Here is a 19,861-nt window from a genome sequence, read left to right as displayed (position 1 = left end):
AAAGTTATCTACAACCACTTTTTTTTTCTTTTAGATATCATAGGAACAGTATATCCCAACATAACATACATAACATAAAGCTTTTCCTTATTTTCCTTCTTACATTTACACTTACTTGAAAGGAACCCAAGTTATCAGAGCTAGTACTTGCAGGTGAGTCTCTCTTCACTTCAGGTGCAGTCTCTGGAACTCTTACTCTAACATAGTTTATAAAGTGTCGCATGTTTGACACTAAGTTACTGCCAGGAAACCAACTGTCATGACAACGTTCTGGTCCACCCACTGATGCCTTAAAAAAAAAAAAAAAAAAGAATCTCAAATCTTGCCACGTCAGGTGCAAGGTACAATGGAGATGTAACAAGCCCCCAAAAATCATCCACTGCCTATCATAATCCTGGATCCTTTACTGTCTCATCCATAAATTATAGAGTGAATAAATTTGAATAAAACCAAATTCAAACAAAAAATGTAGTAATAAATTACTCAATACCAATATGGGTAAGTCCGATGGAATCAGCTAAACGTCTGATTTAAAATACATTTTTAAATACATTTTTCAATCTAGAATACTGAACATTACAGAATATTCATCCTCACCCATTAGTAATACAAATAATGCTAATTTGGACTAATTTGGAGGAAACTGAAAAATCAACCAAAGGTATGACCTAATCATAGAGGAATCTTTATAACCTTTTAACATCTTTGAAAGAACATATGTTGGTTCAGCTTGGACTACAAAGAACTACAAAGTGGTTTCTTTAACTTGTTTTTTGCAATTATTATATTGTGTTATATTTTGTCATTTAGGAGGGAAGAGATGAGGAGAATCTTACACATTAGTGAAACTAATTTGTAGTAACAATTGCTTTTATGGACACAATACTTCTAAAATCCTGAAACATATTAACAACTTTTACTCTTAAGTACTTTAAACATTCTCCCATATAACAATATTCATGCCATTACCTTAAAACCTTTACAGAAAGAATTTGCTACTCAAAAATAATCCCTAATCAAATTATTAGAATTTTTGGAGCTAAGCCCTAACTTCAGTTTTACTGATTATTTATTGATTACTGGTAATTGTTTGCCAATAATCAATATTCTTAGCATAACACCAAAAATGCATTAAACACTTTTCTTAATTTTTGTGATAGGAATTACAAATTTCAAATTCAATAATTCCATAATAGAATTTAAAATATCAATGAAGGCCCTAAAAAACTGTACGTATTTGAAGATCCCAAAGGGCCTTTTCTAGTAGTTCTTTAAAAGATCTTATGAGTCTGATGAAAACATAAATATACCTCAAGATGAATCCATAAATACATTTTACTAAGGCATGTTATAACTAGCAAAAGTATAACATGTCTGGTTTGGCAACAATTGGTTGGAGCCAGATAGGGGCTGCCTATATAAAAATTTTAAATTACAAAAAACTACTTACCTCTTCATCTGATTCTTCTTCAGCAGAATTTTCGAGTCCTAATTCAATCAGATACAAAACCATGCAGAGTACATGTTCTGACAGATTTTGATGATCCATCAGAATCTTTAAAAAGGGAAGAAAATGCCTCATAATTACTTTTTTCCACAAAATGTATTTCATTTAGAGATCCAAAAATATTTTACTGTTATAGACGAAAAGTACTTTAAGTAATATCTAGAAATACCAGTTCACAAATTTTCTAAAGGTTATGTCAGAGAGTCCACTAAAATAAATTCATATGAATATAAGTATTTAATAAAATAATTTAGTAAGAATATTTTTATATCCTAATTTGCTGACACTCTTCTCTTGATGACAAGGCCATCAGATAAATAAGTTTACTAAATAGGATAATTCAAGCAAATGTGTTCAGCACAGCACCTGGCATATAACTGGAAGCACAATAAATGTTTATGGTGCATTAATATTCTTAAAAACATGTCTCTGAAATTAAAGTTCTGAGCCTCTGAGTATTCTGAATAGCTATATTCATATGTATGTCAGTGTGTGATTTACATGTAGGAGAAAGGCAGAAGGAATTCAAGCGGTTAGTAAAGAGGCTTCTCTGAAGAAAATTTGATAAATCTGACCTATGGATTACTCAATGCAAACCTTATGCATCTTACACAGGGTTTCTGGGCTACCTACACCAATCACTCATTCACTATGATATAACAGACCACTAACCAGAAGATATCTAAAATACTACAAGTAACAAAATGGCCTGGCAGCTATCATCTTGTCCTCATTATAAAAGTCATCTGGCCAAATGATGGAAAGGAGGAAAGGAAGAAATTCTGTAGGGAATGGCAGTTTTAATTGTGGGCAAGATAGCAGAGAGCAAAAAAGAGGACAGGACAAGCTGAGCCTCACAGAAGCTGCCCAAACGGCTGAGGGGACTTGGAAAGGAGGTCTTAATTGCTTAAAACCTAATCTACCACAACTAAAGAATAGACTTTCAAGTCACTGACTCTCTCATGTTTTTCTGACTATTCAGAGGGCTTCTCTGTTCATCTGTTGTGTGGCACAGCGAAGAGCATAGGCATTCAAAACCTTTTAAAAACCAGATTTTTAAACAAATTTCTGTCTATTCCTAGTTGACCTTCAGCAACAGACTCTGGTCTTAGTTTTCTTATCTCTAAAGTTGAAATTATAGAGCCCCTCCTAGCACTTTCACTTGTCCCATCCCCATCCAAAAATAAAAATCAAAAAGAAAGAAAAATAAAAATGGAATTAAAGCCCAGAATTGTTGTAAGGATTGCATGGGTTAATATCTGTCATTTGCTTTGTGTAGTGTCTAGCAATGTGTGTTCAACAAATAGTGAGTGGGTGGTGCCAACGATGTGAGGAGCAGAAGCAGCAGCAGGAGGAGACTGAAGGCTAGGAGACCACAGAAGTCATCCTTTCTAATCCACTATGTTATGGAGAGAAAACCAAGGCCCAGCCACACAACCAGCTAGCTAGTGTAAGCAACACTAGAACGCAGACCTCAGACTCCCAGGCCACTGACTATCATTACTATACTATCTCCTCCTGATAAATAAAACATTACCAGCTAAATTAAATTAAATTTTGACTTCAAAGCTTGTGGCACGACAGCTTTAACTGAATAACTTAAGAGCTAAGGAGGAAAAAAATCCCTCTATTAGGTACTTAAAAAAAAAAAAAAAAAGAAATAAAAATGATGTTTCCAGGGAGTTCTATTTTGACATTAAACATGTCAGAGGATAAAGGTGGTTTACTAAAATTGATTTTTAGAAAGTTGACTTGCCAACGTAATGTCAATGGAGAATTTTATTATTATTATTACTAAAATCAAGAAAGCTATTTTAAAGTTGAGATTTCAAGAATTCATTTATGACAGTCTTGTAACAACTAAAACATTGTCTTTTTATTTTTCATAAAATACTATTTGTACATTTAGCATATGAAAACACTGAAACATATAACTTGAAAGAGCATAATAATTTGCCATAAGGCTTCCTTAATTTTTCATGAATTATTTATTTGTCACTTATTAATTATTACTTATAACAGTACTTAGCTTCCCCGTCTGAACTAGTTATTTAACCTCTAAAACTCGATTTCATATCTGAAAAAGGAGAATAATAACAGAACTTTCACTCATAAGGATTTTTGCTAGCTTAAGCAAAATAATGTCTACAAGTATATATAAAGCATTTCAAACAAAATCCGGCACTAAGTAAACATTCGAAGACCGTCCATTATTTGTAAAACAAATACAAATATCTTTTCAGTACAAAAAGATATTCTACATTTTTTAATAAAGAAAAAGAACATTTTAAATCAATTACTGAATAACCCTCTTGGAAGTTAATGAAAATAAACCACCCAAGGTGTTTTTTGAGGCACCTGTCCAAAATAGTAACAGGAAAACTTTAGAAACAAGTACAATGAAAAACTGGTCATGAGTGGAGTTGAAAGAAAAGTATAGAAATTTAAAAGTATTATTTCATTATAAGATTAAGAAAAAAACTAAAACTCCTACCTAACTAAATATATACTTTCTTAAACAATGTGTTAAATGATTGTACATAGTAATTGGAAATTTGTATAACAAATATTCTTATTTTTCTTTGAATTTCTCTTAACTTTTAATTTTTCAAATTATACTTAGGAAGAGGAACAAGAGGTTTTCTTTGTATCTACCTGCATAACATTTATCATGTCTATACAGTTATTTTCTTTTTTCTTTCATCTTTCTTTCCTCCATCCACTAGATGGAGTCCTGCTATGTCACCCAGGCTGGAGTGCAGTGGCACGATCTGGGGTCACTGTAACCTCCACCTCCCAGGTTCAAGCAATTCTCCTGCCTCAGCCTTCCGAGAAGTTGGGATTACAGGTGTCCACCACCACACCTATCTAATTTTTGTAGTTTTAGTAGAGATGGGCTTTCACCATGTTGGCCAGGCTGGTCTCAAACTCCTGACCTCGAGATCTGCCCACCTTAGCCTCCCAAAGTGCCGGGATTACAGGCATAAGCCACCGCACCCAGACTTTTTTCATCTTTCATGCAGATGAGATTATAAAAATCCCTATTATATACACACATACATATTATACAATATAATGTTTCACACAAGTTTTTGAGTACACAATTAATGTTAGTCAAATAAATCTGTTTTACGTGAGAAGATCCCAAAATAAAACAAATTTTAGATAACAAGACAGTAAATGCATCATCTTGTGAGTTCCTAAAATGTTTATCAAAAACAATTTTTGATCTTGCCACATAGAAATCACACTCAAATCCTTCCACGTCACTTTCCTGATTAGAGGAAAAAAGCAAAAAGAACCACCCCAACCTAAGATTCACTGGCTCACATAACTACCATTCTAGTTTTGTCATTTTAGTGGGTTCTGATGGTTGTTTGGTCCCTGTAGCTCATTCCACACCTCTTGTAGTTCCATGGTATTTCACTTATTGTTCTGCAGAAGCCATAAATACATATTTTTATCTGTAGCTAGATAAGATAAATAGTTTCTCACAAAGAATGCTGTAGCTATTCTGTTATGTTCAACTTGGATTTCAAATACATGTGATTATAACATATCTTCATACATCTTAAATGTATAAACACATTTTGCTTTATAAGTGGTACTTTAATGTAAATATTATCCTAAAGGATTATTATTTGAAAATAAATTCTAAACTTAGTCTTTCTATTCGAATTACTACTGTACCTTGTAAAGCAGAGTGAATAGCACAATGTGTAAAGTTTTACAGTGCAAAAGTCTCATGAGACCTTTATAGCTAGGATGGAGTGATGTCCTTTTCTTATAGGGAGGCCAGGGATTTCCAGGAAATTTTCCGCTCTGTTTTAAACTGTAAAAATAAAACAAAACTAGAATTAGATGATAGCCTCAAAATCAAACTGTGGTTTAAATGCAATTTATAGACACCAATTTCTGACACAATGTTTTATGCAGTGCTATTTTTAATCAAATTGCTTAAAATGCCAAAGAGGTTTCTATTCTCTATACAATGAACATTACTATTTCTTTTCCTAGTGGCTAAAAATGGGTAAAGAGAGCTACACTGAAAATTAAAAAATACATAAACTGTAAAGTGCTAACAAAGAGAAATGAACAGAAAGAATACAGATGAAGTACTCAGCAAAGAAATTTCCAGCTGTAACAATTAAGCAAAATAGATGATCTGAAAATTCTCCCACTACCAACAGTTGGAAAAGCTGGATAAAATATAAATATAATCTTTTGAATGCGTATTTGAGCTCACACAAAAAAAGTGGAACTCTCCAGTTACCACAAAAAAGAAGGAATTAATGACAAGCACTAACACTGTGCCAGTTGTTATAAAGTCCTTGAGCACACAAGGTGTGTCGGGCTCACACAAGACTCAGAGACAGAACTGAGATCCCACCTAAAGCTAAGACCCTTGAAAGGCTTTACCCTCATTGAAAGAATAACTCACAAGGAGAATGAATTAGCCTGTCTGTCTCTTCTGGGATGTAAGAACAACAAGTTCCCCAAGAAGATAATTATGAACTTGTATGCAAATACAGTAGTCCCCTCTTATCTTCAGGGAACATGTTCCAAAGCCCCCAGTAGATGCCTGAAAATAAGGATAGTACCAAACTCTCTACATACTGTGTTCTCCTACACATACATACCTATGATAAAGGTTAATTTATAAATTAGACACAGTAAGAGACTAACAACAGTAAGTGATAACAGAATAATTACAACAATATACTGTAATAAAAGTTAGGTGAATGTGTACATGCTCTCTCTCTCAAAATACCTTATGTATAGTAGTCCCCCTTATACCTAGTTTCACTTTCCACAGTTTCAGTTACCCATGGTCAACCATGGTCAGAAAATATTAAATGAAAATCTCCAGAAATAATTCACACGTTTTCAGTTGTATGCCATTCATATTATTGTTATAATTCTTCTATTTTACCTTTAGTTATTACTGTTAATCTCTATCTCTAATTTATAAATTATGCTTTATCATAGGTATGTATCGTAGTAGAAAAACATAGTAGATATAGGGTTGGATATCATCCCTCATTTCAAGCATCCACCGTGGGTCTTGGAACATGTCCCGAGGATAAGAGGGGGACCATTGTACTATACTCACTCTTGTTCTTCTTGTGATGATGTGAGATGATAAAATGCCTACGTGATGAGATGAAGTGAATTGAATGATGGTAAGCACTGTGACACGGCATCAGGCTACTAATGACCTTCTGACAATATGTCATCAGAAGGAGGAACATCTGCTTCAGGTGATCCTGAATCATCAGGTCATGACAATGTGATGGCTGGATGTCAGGAGCAGACAATGTCAATAACTAACAAGCAAGTAGTATATATAGCATGGTACACTGGACTAAGGAACAATTCATATCCCAGGTGGGAGAGAGCAGGATGGCACAAGAATTCATCACCCTGCTTACAATGGCATATAATTTAAAATTTATAAGTTATTTATTTCTGGAATTTTCCATTTAATATTTTTGGACAGCCATTGGCTATAGGTAACTATGCTCTTAGAAATTCAGAAGCCGTTAAAAATCATAACAGAAAAATTTAAAGCCTAGGCTATATAGAAAAAGTTGTGGGCCACAACTAAAGTAGTGCTTAGAAGGAAATACATAGCCTTAAAATCCACGTTTGTGAAAAAATCAACAACTAAGCATCCAAATTATAGTTAATAATAATGTATATTTAAAAATAGCTAGAAGAACTGTAATGTTCCCAACATAAAAAAAAAAAGATAAATGTTTGAGATGTTGAATATCCCAATTTCCCTGATTTGATCATTACACACTACACACATGTATGAAACTATCAGAGAAGTATCTTCAAATACTGTGTAAAAGGTAATGTTAAGGCTAAGATGTATCAATTAAAAATATTTTTAAAACATATAACAATAAAAATTAAATAGGAGTAATTAAAAATGAAAACCAAATGCACTAAAACAACACAACAACTGAGTATCCAAGAAAAGGAACAAAGACAATCCAAACTAAATTGCAAGAAGACAATAATGGCCTGGCATAGTGGCTCACACCTGTAATCCCAGCACTCTGGGAAGCCAAGGCAAGCAGATTGCTTTGAGCTCAGTAGTTCAAGACCAGCCTGGGCAGCATGGTGAAACTCTGTCTCTACAAAAAATACAAAAATTAGCCAAGCATGGTGATGCACCCCTGTAATCCCAGCTACTCAGGAAGTTGAGGTGGGAGGATCGCTTGAGCCCAGGAGTTAAAGGCTACAGTGAGCCAAGATTGCACCACTATATACCAGTCTGGAAGACAGAGTGAGACTGTCTGAAAAAAGGGGAAAAAAAGGCCTGGCACAATGGCTCACACCTGTAATCCCAGCACTCTGGGAGACTGAGGAAGGCGGATCACGAGGTCAGGAGATCGAGGCCATCCTGGCTAACATGGTGAAGACCCGTCTCTACTAAAAAAAAAAATACAAAAAGTAGCTGGGCGTGCTGGCAGGTGCCTGTAGTCCCAGCTATTCAGGAGGCTGAGGCAGGAGAATGGTGTGAACCTGGGAGGTGGAGACTGCAGTGAGCAGAGATCGCACCACTGCACTCCAGCCTGGGCGACAGGACGAGACTCCAACTCAAAAAAAAAAAAAAAAAGATTAATAAGTAATACAGGAAAAAAGAATAAGAATGAAATAGAAAATGGGGGTGGGAGGAGAGAGACAATCAAAAGTTGGTTCTTAGAAAACATAGTAAAACTGATCATCATCTGCTATGACACCTAACTCAAAATAAGAAATAGCAAACACACATAAATAACAGGAATAAAAACACAGGAAAGTTTTTTTAATCATTAAGTATAAACTTAAGATAAAGATTTCTTAGAAAAATATAACTTAGCAATTTTTTTTCAAGAAATAACCTAAGCAAGCCTACAACCTTTAAAGAAAGTGAATGTGTAGTTTTAAGTTATCCTCAAAAAAAGAAAAGATTGTATGAGGCCCAGATTGTTGAACAGGCAAGGTCCATTAAAACTCAAAGAAACACCACATGAATAAGAATGAAGTTGGACCACCACCTCACAGCATACATAAACACTAACTCAAAATCGATCAGAGAATTTGATGTAAAAGCCTCAGCTGTAGTTTTATATTTTTAAGCATAAAACTCTTTGAGAAAAACATAGGTTTAGCTATTTGTGACCTTGATTTAGGCAACAGACAGGAAAATTAAATTAATTTAGGCAATAAACAGGAAAATTAAAGAAAAAAACTGGAATTCATCAAAATTTAAAACATTTGTGACTCAAAGGACACTTTCAAGTAAGTGAAAAAGACAATCCACAGAATGGCAGAAAACATTCACAGACTGGGCGCGATAGCTCATGACTGTAATCCCAACACTTTGGGAGGCTGAGCAGGCAGATCACTTAAGCCGCAGAGATCAAACCAGCCTGGGCAACACATGTAGAGACCCCATCTCTATAAAAAATTCAAAAATTAGTCATGTGTGGTGGCACATGCCTGTAGTCCCAGCTACTTGGGAGGCCACTCAGGATCACCTGAGTCTGGGGAGGCCCAAAGCTGCAGAGAACTGTGATCATGCCACCTGTCTGAGCAACAGAATGACATTGTCTTAAAAAAAAAAAAAAGAGAAAGAAATGAAAATATTTGCAAATCATATACCTGATAAGTCTAGTATTCAGAAAATATAAAGAGGTCTTAAAACTCAATAATAAAAAGTGCAATTAAAAAATAAGCAACAAAATTGGCAGCACCTGGTACCTTTATAACTGGAGGTGGGAAGGCAGGGGGTTAAAATAAGGAGGATTGGATGAAAACTGCCTTTCCACCACTGAAACAGAATTTTGGCTACAGAACTCATCTCTGGGGAGGATAAAATAGCAAGTACAATTGAGGGTACAAAGAAGAAAGGTTAAAGTCGTCATATGCATATTTGACTCAGAGTCCCTAGGCCTTGTCTCCCAGTCGGTTCACAGAATAATAGCAGCCATACCATTACCTCTGGGCAGTATCTCAGGATACTTCCCTGAGGAATCTGACCAGGCCAAAAAGAAAGATCTAACACAAGTGTTTCTCAACAAACCTGCCAACCCAAATCACCCTATATTAAAATTCAGAATCTACAAGTTCCAACAATGCACTCAAGAGCTCTTAATAACAAGCAGTCAACATTGTCAGACATCTGGGGAATGCCTCTAACTCAAAAGCTAGAGACTGAACAATAGAAAATGTACCTCAGAGGAAACAGATACTACACAGAATGAAGAAAAAGTCTTAAAAATAAGAAAACTATCATTAATATATCAGAGAAATAAGCTGTACCTATGATTATGAAGATGCTATAAAATTAACTTTGCAATTAAAAAAATTGGTTTCTGGGCCAGGCGCAGTGGCTCATGCCTGTAATCCCAGCATTTTGGGAGGCCAAGGCAGGCGGATCACCTGAGGTCAGGAGTTTGAGACCAGCCTGACCAACATGGAGAAACCCCGTCTCTACTAAAAATACAAAATTAGCCGGGCATGGTAGATGCATGCCTGTAATCCCAGCTACTTGAGAGGCTGAGGTGGAAGAATTGCTTGAATCTGGGAGGCAGAGGTTGCAGTGAGCCGAGATCATGCCATTGCACTCCAGCCTGGGCAACAAAAGTGAAACTCTCTCAAAAAAATAAAAATAAATAAAAAATAAATTTAAAAATTGGTTTGTATATAATACTACAGTGACAACATATAAATGTAATTTTCAAAATGATCACAATAGCCATGATGAAATACTTCAACTATTCTATTTCATTTAGCATTAAAAAAGCAATTTTTAATTTTACTTTGTTTCTTTGCTTTAAGCAGTAACCACTAAATGTGTGGCACCTAGATTAATAAATTGTTGCAAACAATTTTGCTAGGATTACAGATGTGAGTCACTGCACCCAGCCTGTTCAGAAATATTTCTAAGAAGCTATAAAGAAATTGTACAAGAACTCAAAAGCCAAATAGAGGAAACAACAGAATGAGGGAAAATAGAGAACAAAATAAGAAAGTGAAAAAACTGATGAAAACAGCTTTGGGAATATGGTTTTATCTGACTATGTGAAATAGTTATAAATCAAAATATGATATAGAGCTAAACAATATAAAACAGATCCCAAAACACAGAATATCTGGAAACAGAAAAAGTATACCTATGTGTCAATATGGGTCTAAACCAGGTTTCTCAACCTAGGCACTAACGACATTAAGGGAATTCTTGGTAGAGGTGGTAGAACTGGCCTTTACTAGATGTCAGTGGCAACCCTACTAGTCTTCAGACAATGCCAAATATCATCCCTACTTAAGAACCACTGTTCTAAATGAAAGAAATAAACTGCTCAGAGCTAAGAGTTTGCTAAGTGAAAAATAAAACAATTATGTTTTCCTTACAGAGTACCTGGCATATAACAAGCATTCAATAAATGTGTACTGTTAAATAAAATTTCCCCTTTAAAACGGATTGCATTATTTAATGATTCCTCAAAGCTTTGAAAGTTTCAGCCCAATCTCAGTCCAAATTTCTAGTAACTACAAAGTAAAAGAGAATAAAATTTACTTAATTCTTATACATTCAAAACAACTAACCGTCACCACTACACTGAAAAAAGGGCAGAGCCATTTAAGACTGGTGTTTATGAAGTCTCAATTAGGCTTTCCATGCAAATACTTCTTCCCAATTTTCTTCATTTTTCAATTTTTCAACAGGAATTACTCAAATTTATTTATTCAACAAATATATTATGAATACCTACTAAGCGCCAGCATTGAGATAAGTATTAAAGATGTAGAAGAGATACAGAGATAAAAATATCTTCCCTCAAGGAGCTAAGAGTTTAGTAAAAGACTACAAGCAAATTTTTACAAAACCACATGAAAAGCAAAAAAAGAGGGAGTTAACCAGAGAAAGAGAACCTCAGTCTAATTTCTCCAAGGGTTTAGAGAAAGGGAGAGAGAGATGCTGATGGCTGAACTGGGTTGTTGTTGTCGTTGTTGATTCAAAGATTGGTTTTGTTTGGTGGGAGGAAGTGAATTAAAATTCCACATTAAAAACTTTCTTCAGATATTTGTCTGTGATAGATATTTCTTTTTTTTTTTTTTTTTTTTTTTTTTTTTGAGACGGAGTCTCGCTCTGTCGCCCAGGCTGGAGTGCAGTGGCCGGATCTCAGCTCACTGCAAGCTCCGCCTCCCGGGTTTACACCATTCTCCTGCCTCAGCCTCCCGAGTAGCTGGGACTACAGGCGCCCGCCACCTCGCTCGGCTAGTTTTTTGTATTTTTTAGTAGAGACGGGGTTTCACTGTGTTAGCCAGGATGGTCTCGATCTCCTGATCTCGTGATGCACCCGTCTCAGCCTCCCAAAGTGCTGGGATTACAGGCTTGAGCCACCACGCCCGGCCTGTGATAGATATTTCTATTACTGCAAAGTCTTGGCAAAAGAGAAGTTTCACTTTGATAGTTATCTGGATAAGTATTAATACTTTCTCAAAATCAAGGACATGTGCATCATTTAAACTTGTTTTTTAAATGTTTAGCTGTAGGAAAGCACAAGTAAAAGATGATATCCTGTGATATTCAGCAATATAATATTAACTATTAAAGTTTTAAAAGAGGTGGAAATAATACATTTACAACAGTCTACAATTTACAATAACATACAAAATTGAATTCTGCATTTAAAAGATATCTTTCAAAATTTTTGTCTTCTGCAGTCATCAATACTGTAAACTATTTTGTTAAATATTTACAAGTAAAATTCATTTTGCTTTGGCTATTTTCCCAGTTGTCATGAACACAGAAATATGTTCACTTATTACAGACACCCATTACCATCTCTGATGTCAGAGAATTCTATTCTCTTAACTTGTGCCTCCTCTACTGGTTCAAAAGTAGAACAACACAAAACCAAGCCTCTAATTCCACTGATGAAACAGCAACTAAATAAGTTTCTGTTTTTTAATTTAGTGATCATGTTCTAAATCTATCACATTAACATCAAATTTTGGATAAAGATCTTAACATAAATCTCCGACAGATTATTATTTAAACCTTAAATTATTATTTTCATCTCTAAAGAATGAATGTATAGTTTAATGAGAGCATATCATATCTGTGTTATGACTGAAATTTTTCCATATAAATATAAAATACTCTGTTATGATGCTAATCAATTTGAAGGACTTACAATGCAGTATATCTGTCCATTGCAGACTGCACATCTCTACGGTAAACTGTTCGAAGAATGACCATGACGGGGTCAAACTCTTGATCCCAGACTTCAGCTATTATTCAAAAGAAAGTAGAAACATTGACTTCTCAGAAATAAAATCAATATTTATTGACTTCTTACATTTGTTAAGTATATTTTACATTTGAAAGACAGAACAATTTAATCTGATTATAGTATTTGCCTTAAGAAGCTTGATGCCATGATTACTTTTCTAAGTCAAAAATCACAATTTCATCATCAGGAATGTTCTCTTGAGTTTAGCAAGCACTAAAGAACAAAAGTTTTGTAATACAACAATGCCTCACCAGAAAAGTTTACTTCATTGTTGTTGTTGTTTTTTGCAGGGTGCCAATTAGAAAGAAACACAGCATGTTAAGACCTTTGAGTGTATTTAAAGGCAAGCAGGGCATGATGCCTCACATCTGCAGTCCCAGCTACTTGGGAGGCTTAGGCAGGAGGCTCATCTGAACCCAGGAGTTGGAGGCCAGTCCAGGCAACAAAGTCAGACCTCATATCCCTTCCAAAAAAAGTATTAAAAAAAAAAAAGTACTTAAAAGCAAAAACATGAAAACTAGATTTAAAGATTAATGAGGCTGGACACGGTGGCTCATGCCTGTAATCCCAGCACTTCGGGTGTCTGAGGTGGGCAGATCACTTGAGGTCAGTAGTTTGAGACAAGCCTGGCCATAATGGTGAAACCCCGTCTCTACTAAAAATACAAAAATTAGCCAGGCGTGGTGGCACACACCTGTAATCTCAGCTACTTGGGTGGCTGAGGCAGGAGAAACACTTGAACCCAGGAGATAAAGGTTGTAGTGAGCCAAGATCACACCACTGCACACCAGCCTGGGCAACAGAGACCCACTTTATAAGTCTTTTTTGTTTATAAAAGATTTTCTGCTCCTTTGCTAAAACGGATCACTTGTCTCCTTATCTTCAGCATAATTAGGAACCACTATCCTGTGTGTGGAATGTGGACAACTGATGGTTCACAAGATGATTTTAAGTATTAAGTATATAAAGCTTTTCATTTTAATAATTATGTAATTATTTTTAAATGTGTATTAGAAAATTGTAAGTTGCAAATAAAATTCATGACACCTCACTAATAATCATGCTTAGGATGAGGCAAGGTTTTTTTTAAGTTAACTCATTTTAAAAAAATACTGAAATACTAAGTATATTTCAGTAGAGCGGGTATTTAGATGTGGCAAAAATCTAAAGGATGGACTGAGATAGTAATTTTAGAAACCACTGCCTTAAAAGTATCTCCATACTAGATTAAGTTTTTTTTTTATTCTTTCTAGCAAAATTCTTAACATTTGAAAACATGGTGAGAAGCATAAGCTTCTCCCTACCCATCCACTATAATTACAACTTTCTAGCACAAGACAGTTAACCATTGTTAACCACTGTCCCTAGTTTCATGTAACAAGCTATTCATCTTAAAGTATCAGAAGTATGACTTAAAATTCTGAAAACAGTCCTTCACAAACATCTTTATTAGTATTTCTAGAATCATTTATCGTCCTTTTTTTTTTTTTTTTTTTTTTGAGACAGATTCTCACTCTGTCGTCCAGGTTGGAGTACAGTGGCGCGATCTCGGCTCACTGCAAGCTCTGCCTCCCGGGTTCATGCCATTCTCCTGCCTCAGCCTCCCAAGCAGCTGGGACTACAGGAGCCCGCCACCACACCCGGCTAATTTTTTGTATTTTTAGTAGAGAATGGGTTTCACCATGTTATCCAGGATGGTCTCGATCTCCTGACCTCGTGATCCACCCACCTCAGCCTCCCAAAGTGCTGGGATTACAAGCGTGAGCCACTGTGCCCGGCCATGATTGTCCTTCTCTTTAAAGTCTATTATTCTGCACAATTAACATGCCAAAGCTTTTATTAGAATTGCACAATCTTAGCAATGGAAGAAAACTGTAGTGATTAATTAGTCCAGTGGGCTTCAAACAGTGTTCCATGGAGCTGAATGACCACAGATGTATAACAGGGGTCACTTTAGGAGCAAGTGGATAGCAGGACAGAGGAGAAGCTAGGTTCAACTACCCACACCCACTTTAACAGGAGTAGGCCAGCTTTTGTTGGTTTTATATTAATATAACAAATTCACTTAAGGGTTAGTCCCCGAAACCAGAGGCTTGTTTCAACCACTTTTTAAAAGTTTAAAAACTTATTTTACAGATAAGAAGCCAAACTCAAAGATAAAAAACTGGCTGGACACGGCGGTTCACGTCTGTAATCCCAGCACTTTAGGAGGCTGAGGCAGAAGGACTGCTTAAGCCCAATAGTCAAGACCAGCCTGGGCAACACAGCAAGGCCCTGTCTCTACAAAACACACGAAAATTAGCCAGCATGGTGGTGGGTGCCTATGGTCCCAGCTACTGGGGAAGCTGAGGTAGCAGGATCGCTTGAGCCCAGTAGGTCAAGGGTGCAGTGAGCTGGATGGCGCCACTGCACTGTAGCCTGAGTGACAAACACAGCTCACTGCACTCTAGCCTGAGTGACAAAGTGAGGTTCTGTCTCCAGGAAAAGAAACAAAAAACAAAACAACTGATTTCCTAAACCACACAACTAGCAAATATAATCCATACGGTATTTAAATATGACACTCAGTTTGCTAGCTTTAATGTCCAAATGCCCAGTATTCCATCTCAGCATTGTTCAGAACAATCATCTTAAGAGCTTGTTTTAAAAAGCAGATTCCCAGATTTCACCCACAGAGATTCTGATGACAGCAGACAGGAGATGAGACACAGGAACTGGCATTCTTAATGAGGAGCGCAAGTAAGTCTGACAGAGATGTAATCCTCACATCACACTTTTATAAGCCCTGCACTACACCACAGCACCACTCCACTCCCAAATTCATCTAATTTTACACACAAAATATCCTCTGCACTAGAAACATACTATGCTTTTCTTTTATGGAATACTTTCCAACCAGAGACTCTGGATTTTCTTGCTCCTTGTGAACTCCCTGAAAAATCCCAAATAAGGCTTTTCTGTTCTGCTTTGCCAAATACACACTGCACAGTACATATTATTTACAACTTCAAAATGGGCATTGGTTTTTCATTTAGACAATGTGTTAAGGGAGTCAAGAAGTACGTAACTGTTACTTCCTTCAAAATTTTAACTTAGAGAAGTGAAAATCTGAAAGTCAAACAAAAAAGACTGTGTAAATCAAAACCTCACTTACCTCTGGCTCCCGTCAAGCATGTCAACTGTAAATCTAGGGGGGAAAAACCTTAGAAAACCAATCATCCACTTAAGGAAAACGTTCTGTGCGTTTAACATAGGTTTAAAACGTAAGTAAGTGCTATCAGCATTCTATGTGGACTTTTTTTTTGAGATGGAGTTTCACTCTTGTTGACCAGGTTAGAGCCGCAATAGCGGCTCACTATAACCTCCATCTCCTGGATTCAAGTGATTCTCCTGCTTCAGCCTCCTGAGTAGATGGGATTACAGGTGCCTGCCACCATGGCTGGCTAATTTTTTTGTATTTTTAGTAGAGATGGGTTTCATCATGTTGGCCAGGATGGTGTCGAACTCCTGACCTCAGGTGATCCACCCACCTCGGCCTCCCAAAGTGCTGGGATTACAGGCATAAGCCACTGCGCCCAGCCTATACAGACCTTAGTTTGAACTATTTCAAGTTAAAATTCGGGTCATGAGGATTGTTTTGCTGTTTCAAAATCAAATTTGGAGAGTAAATACATTCAAAGTATTTTTAAATATACATTTTGTTTTACAGTTTCTGGTTCACTTATGGTTATGATCACTTATAAAAATGAATTAGAGTTCAAATATAAATTTCCTTTATAGTTTAGAGTCATCTAAGAAGTCTTAGTGTAACATAAAGCTATAGATTTCTAAGTAATTGAAAGCAGTATCACTGTTTACCAATAAAGACATACATTTATAACAAAATGGAGAAAAGAAAACCAAAGCTTGAATGAACAAAAGGTAAACATTTTCTTTTAATACACAGAAGAATTCACCATTCAAGAACTGATATTTGAAAGAGTTCATTTATGTATATAAACATACCTTTGGGAGTATACATGCCTTGTTGCATAGAACCTCCAGGTTCAAAAACAGGAGCCTTAAAATCAGCTACAGCTGATAAAACTGATTCAAAGCTGTAACTGCCTGGAATAATGCCACTTTTGGGATTCGGATTTTCTGGAATATGATATATATGTCAAGAAAAAATATTAGCAACAAAAAGCCAGATTTATAGCCTTTCCAAGGTACTCTAGTTTCTCATTTTGCTAAAGTAGGCAAATAGTAATTGGCTGTAACATACAGAACTGGCCACAAGAGGGCTACATAATACAACAGCTCAATAATAACTTTGTAACTGTGATTTTTGAAAATATGTTTAATCTAGGAGCCTACTAATAAATTGTATGTTGTAGTAGTTCCCAGGTATATTTTCCCCGAAATAAATTTAAAAATTTCAGAAAATGACTGAAAAACTTCTAAAATCTGTCTTGATTTTCATCACTTTGTAAATAACTTTTCCTTAAAAAACAGAAAGAACTTGGGAAAAATTAGCAAAGATTTTTATAGCAAAGATTGTTTTTCCAAAAAACACAAAATTTCACCCCCAAAGAAAAAAATGCTAAGCAAATTTAAGCAAAGAGGCTAACCAAAAAGATTCTCTCCTCACATTACACAAATCTTTAAAATTCAAAATACAGAGATCGTTTTTACTCTATAATAAACTGACACATAGTTTATAATGATTGAAGGAAATAATCAGACAATATCAAATTGATGCTGCTTACAAAAATCAAGGTTGTCAAATAGGCATTCTAATAGGACTTATTTCACAAAACAAAAATTTTAGCCAATTCTTCCAAACATAGTCATAAGATATACAAATACTAAATGGAGCCGGAATTTTTATCACAAAATTACTTGATAATCTTTGTGTAAACTTTTATTAACATTAACTTAAAAAGATAATCAGATACTCATTGTATGTTCAGTCCTATACAAAGAACCACAGGTTCCCTGTTTGTAAATAATCATCTACAAACTCAAAAATGCTTTAAGACCAAATTCTACAGAAAAACCCTCAGAATGTTTAAAATCCTGGTAATAATAATCATAAGGTGTACCTTTAACTGTTCACCACGAATTGCATCCTGGCTACACAGACAAAATAGACCTAGCTGCCTTTTACAAAACGTTCAGTAATGCTGTCCTAGAAGGTTAAATGCTGGGGTGGCCAAAGCCATCAATCTGTCCTGAAATCTACCCTAAAGTCTAAGAAGAGTTCCCCAAGAGGTAATAATAGGAGGTTAAAAAAAAAATAAAAAAAAAAAACAGTCACCAGCACTGAATACATACTTGAGCAAACAAATGGCATTCTTCTTTTTCTATGTTATTTTTCAACTTTGAAAAACAATCAAAAAATTGATAAACCGTTAATCATAAAAATTACTTATTTTAGATCCTGCAACTAACAGAAACTAAAATTTTAAAAGGATATGAGGTCCAGCAATGAACTGTGTGTCCTGTCATTCATACACAGCTGGGCTACCATCTCCGCCCTGAGAATCTCATCATCAGACATTCCTAAAATTATTAAAAACAGAATTAACAAATCTGAGTATACATAAATTATAAAGAAAAAAATTACCACATTTTTTATTAAGCTGTTTTACCAAATACAGGATGTTTCAAATTAAAGAGTAAAGAAGCAATGCTTCAAACATAACTGCAGTTTAACTGCTGTTTGCAGTTCCCTTAAGCAAAGGATATTTTAAGGATATTCTAAAAGGTATACCTATAGTACAACATACAAGAGTTTGAAACATTCTTTAAATTTATCTACATCCTTTCCTTTTTTCCCTAAGCCAGTTACTACCACAGGGACGGGGAGAAAGGGAAGAAAACAGTTAATACCTAAGTATTAGTATGAGTGAGTTTTACCTAAATGTAAACGAAGACTCAAAAGAATCACAAGAAATGTAAGAGCGCCTTCTAACATCGACCTCTCATGCTCTGCATCAAGTACTGTATTTTGATGTTGTGATGCCATTGTCAACAAATCCACTACCTTAAATCTACAAGAAGAAATATTTGAAACATGTTTTTATAAATTAAAACAAAATTAACTGGACACTTCCTAATAACTGTCTTAATAAAATTATGCTTACCTTTCAAAGACAGATGAAATAAAATAATCTGGGTCAAGTCTAGAAGCACAAACCTTTAAAAGAAAACAAAATGCTTTATTCCTCAATATTCAGTTTTCCTTCTTCTATTAATCATGTTTTTCTATACTTTTTTTTTTGTTTTTTGTTTTGTTTTGTTTTTTGAGAGAGTCTTACTCTGTCGCCCAAGCTGGTGCAATCTCAGCTCACTGCAACCTCCGCCTCTGCCTCCCAGGCTCAAGCTATTCTCAGCCCTCAGTCTCCTGAGTAACTGGGATTACAGGCATGTGCCACCACACCTAATTTTTGTATTTTTAGTAGAGACAGGGTTTCAACCTGTTGGCAAGGCTGGTCTCAAACTCCTGGCCTCAAGTGATCTGCCTGCCTTGGCCTCCCAAAGTGCTGGGATTACAGGCATGAGCCACCATGCCTGGCCATGATTTTTATTTTCTGTATAATATTCTGACATCTTGAGGGGCCTTACAGACATGAAGACAGATACTCCCTCCCAGAGCCAGCTAATTCCTAAATATAATAAACAACTTACTTGGGAACATGCCCATCATGCAAGCCAATCATTGTCTTTATCTAACTCTCATATATCAACCCAGTATTTCCCCTGCTCTAAATCAACCCAGGGCCAGGTACCGCAGAGTCAGGTTCAGCCCCTATGCCTCAAAGCCTGCTGGAATTATTCAAACTAGCCAATCCTGCCTTGGCTTGCTTTTCCCGTAGAAACCCCAATAAAGGCTCTTGCCTAGGCCCTCCCCTCACTCCTTTCTGCCTCTTGACCAAAACCTGGTGCTTTCCTTGTAGTCTTGTGTTGGGTGGTATGCCTCTTCTCCTGGGAAATATAAGTAATAAATTATTCTTTCAGTGGCATTGGCCTCTCCATGTCATCACTCAGTCACCTCTATAAATTAAAATCC

General features: G+C 35.8%; 1 protein-coding gene across 3 annotated transcripts in view; it reads right to left on the bottom strand.

Annotated features, from left to right (window-relative positions):
* Positions 1-19,861, bottom strand: part of UBR3 (ubiquitin protein ligase E3 component n-recognin 3) — a 260,446-nt gene that overhangs the window by 135,980 nt on the left and 104,605 nt on the right. For all 3 annotated transcript variants that reach the window (XM_026454174.1, XM_026454176.1, XM_026454177.1), the window contains exons 15-22: positions 18,936-18,988; positions 18,709-18,842; positions 18,266-18,351; positions 16,813-16,954; positions 12,709-12,805; positions 5,198-5,339; positions 1,451-1,555; positions 116-289 (exon numbers count right to left, since the gene is read on the bottom strand). In XM_026454174.1, the coding sequence (XP_026309959.1) occupies positions 116-289; positions 1,451-1,555; positions 5,198-5,339; positions 12,709-12,805; positions 16,813-16,954; positions 18,266-18,351; positions 18,709-18,842; positions 18,936-18,988 (933 nt within the window). The remainder of the gene's footprint in view (positions 1-115; positions 290-1,450; positions 1,556-5,197; positions 5,340-12,708; positions 12,806-16,812; positions 16,955-18,265; positions 18,352-18,708; positions 18,843-18,935; positions 18,989-19,861) is intronic.

The sequence above is a fragment of the Piliocolobus tephrosceles genome, chromosome 11 (genome assembly GCF_002776525.5).
Source record: "Piliocolobus tephrosceles isolate RC106 chromosome 11, ASM277652v3, whole genome shotgun sequence".
Classification (NCBI taxonomy): Eukaryota; Metazoa; Chordata; class Mammalia; order Primates; family Cercopithecidae; genus Piliocolobus; species Piliocolobus tephrosceles.
This window is presented reverse-complemented; position numbering and strand designations above follow the sequence as displayed.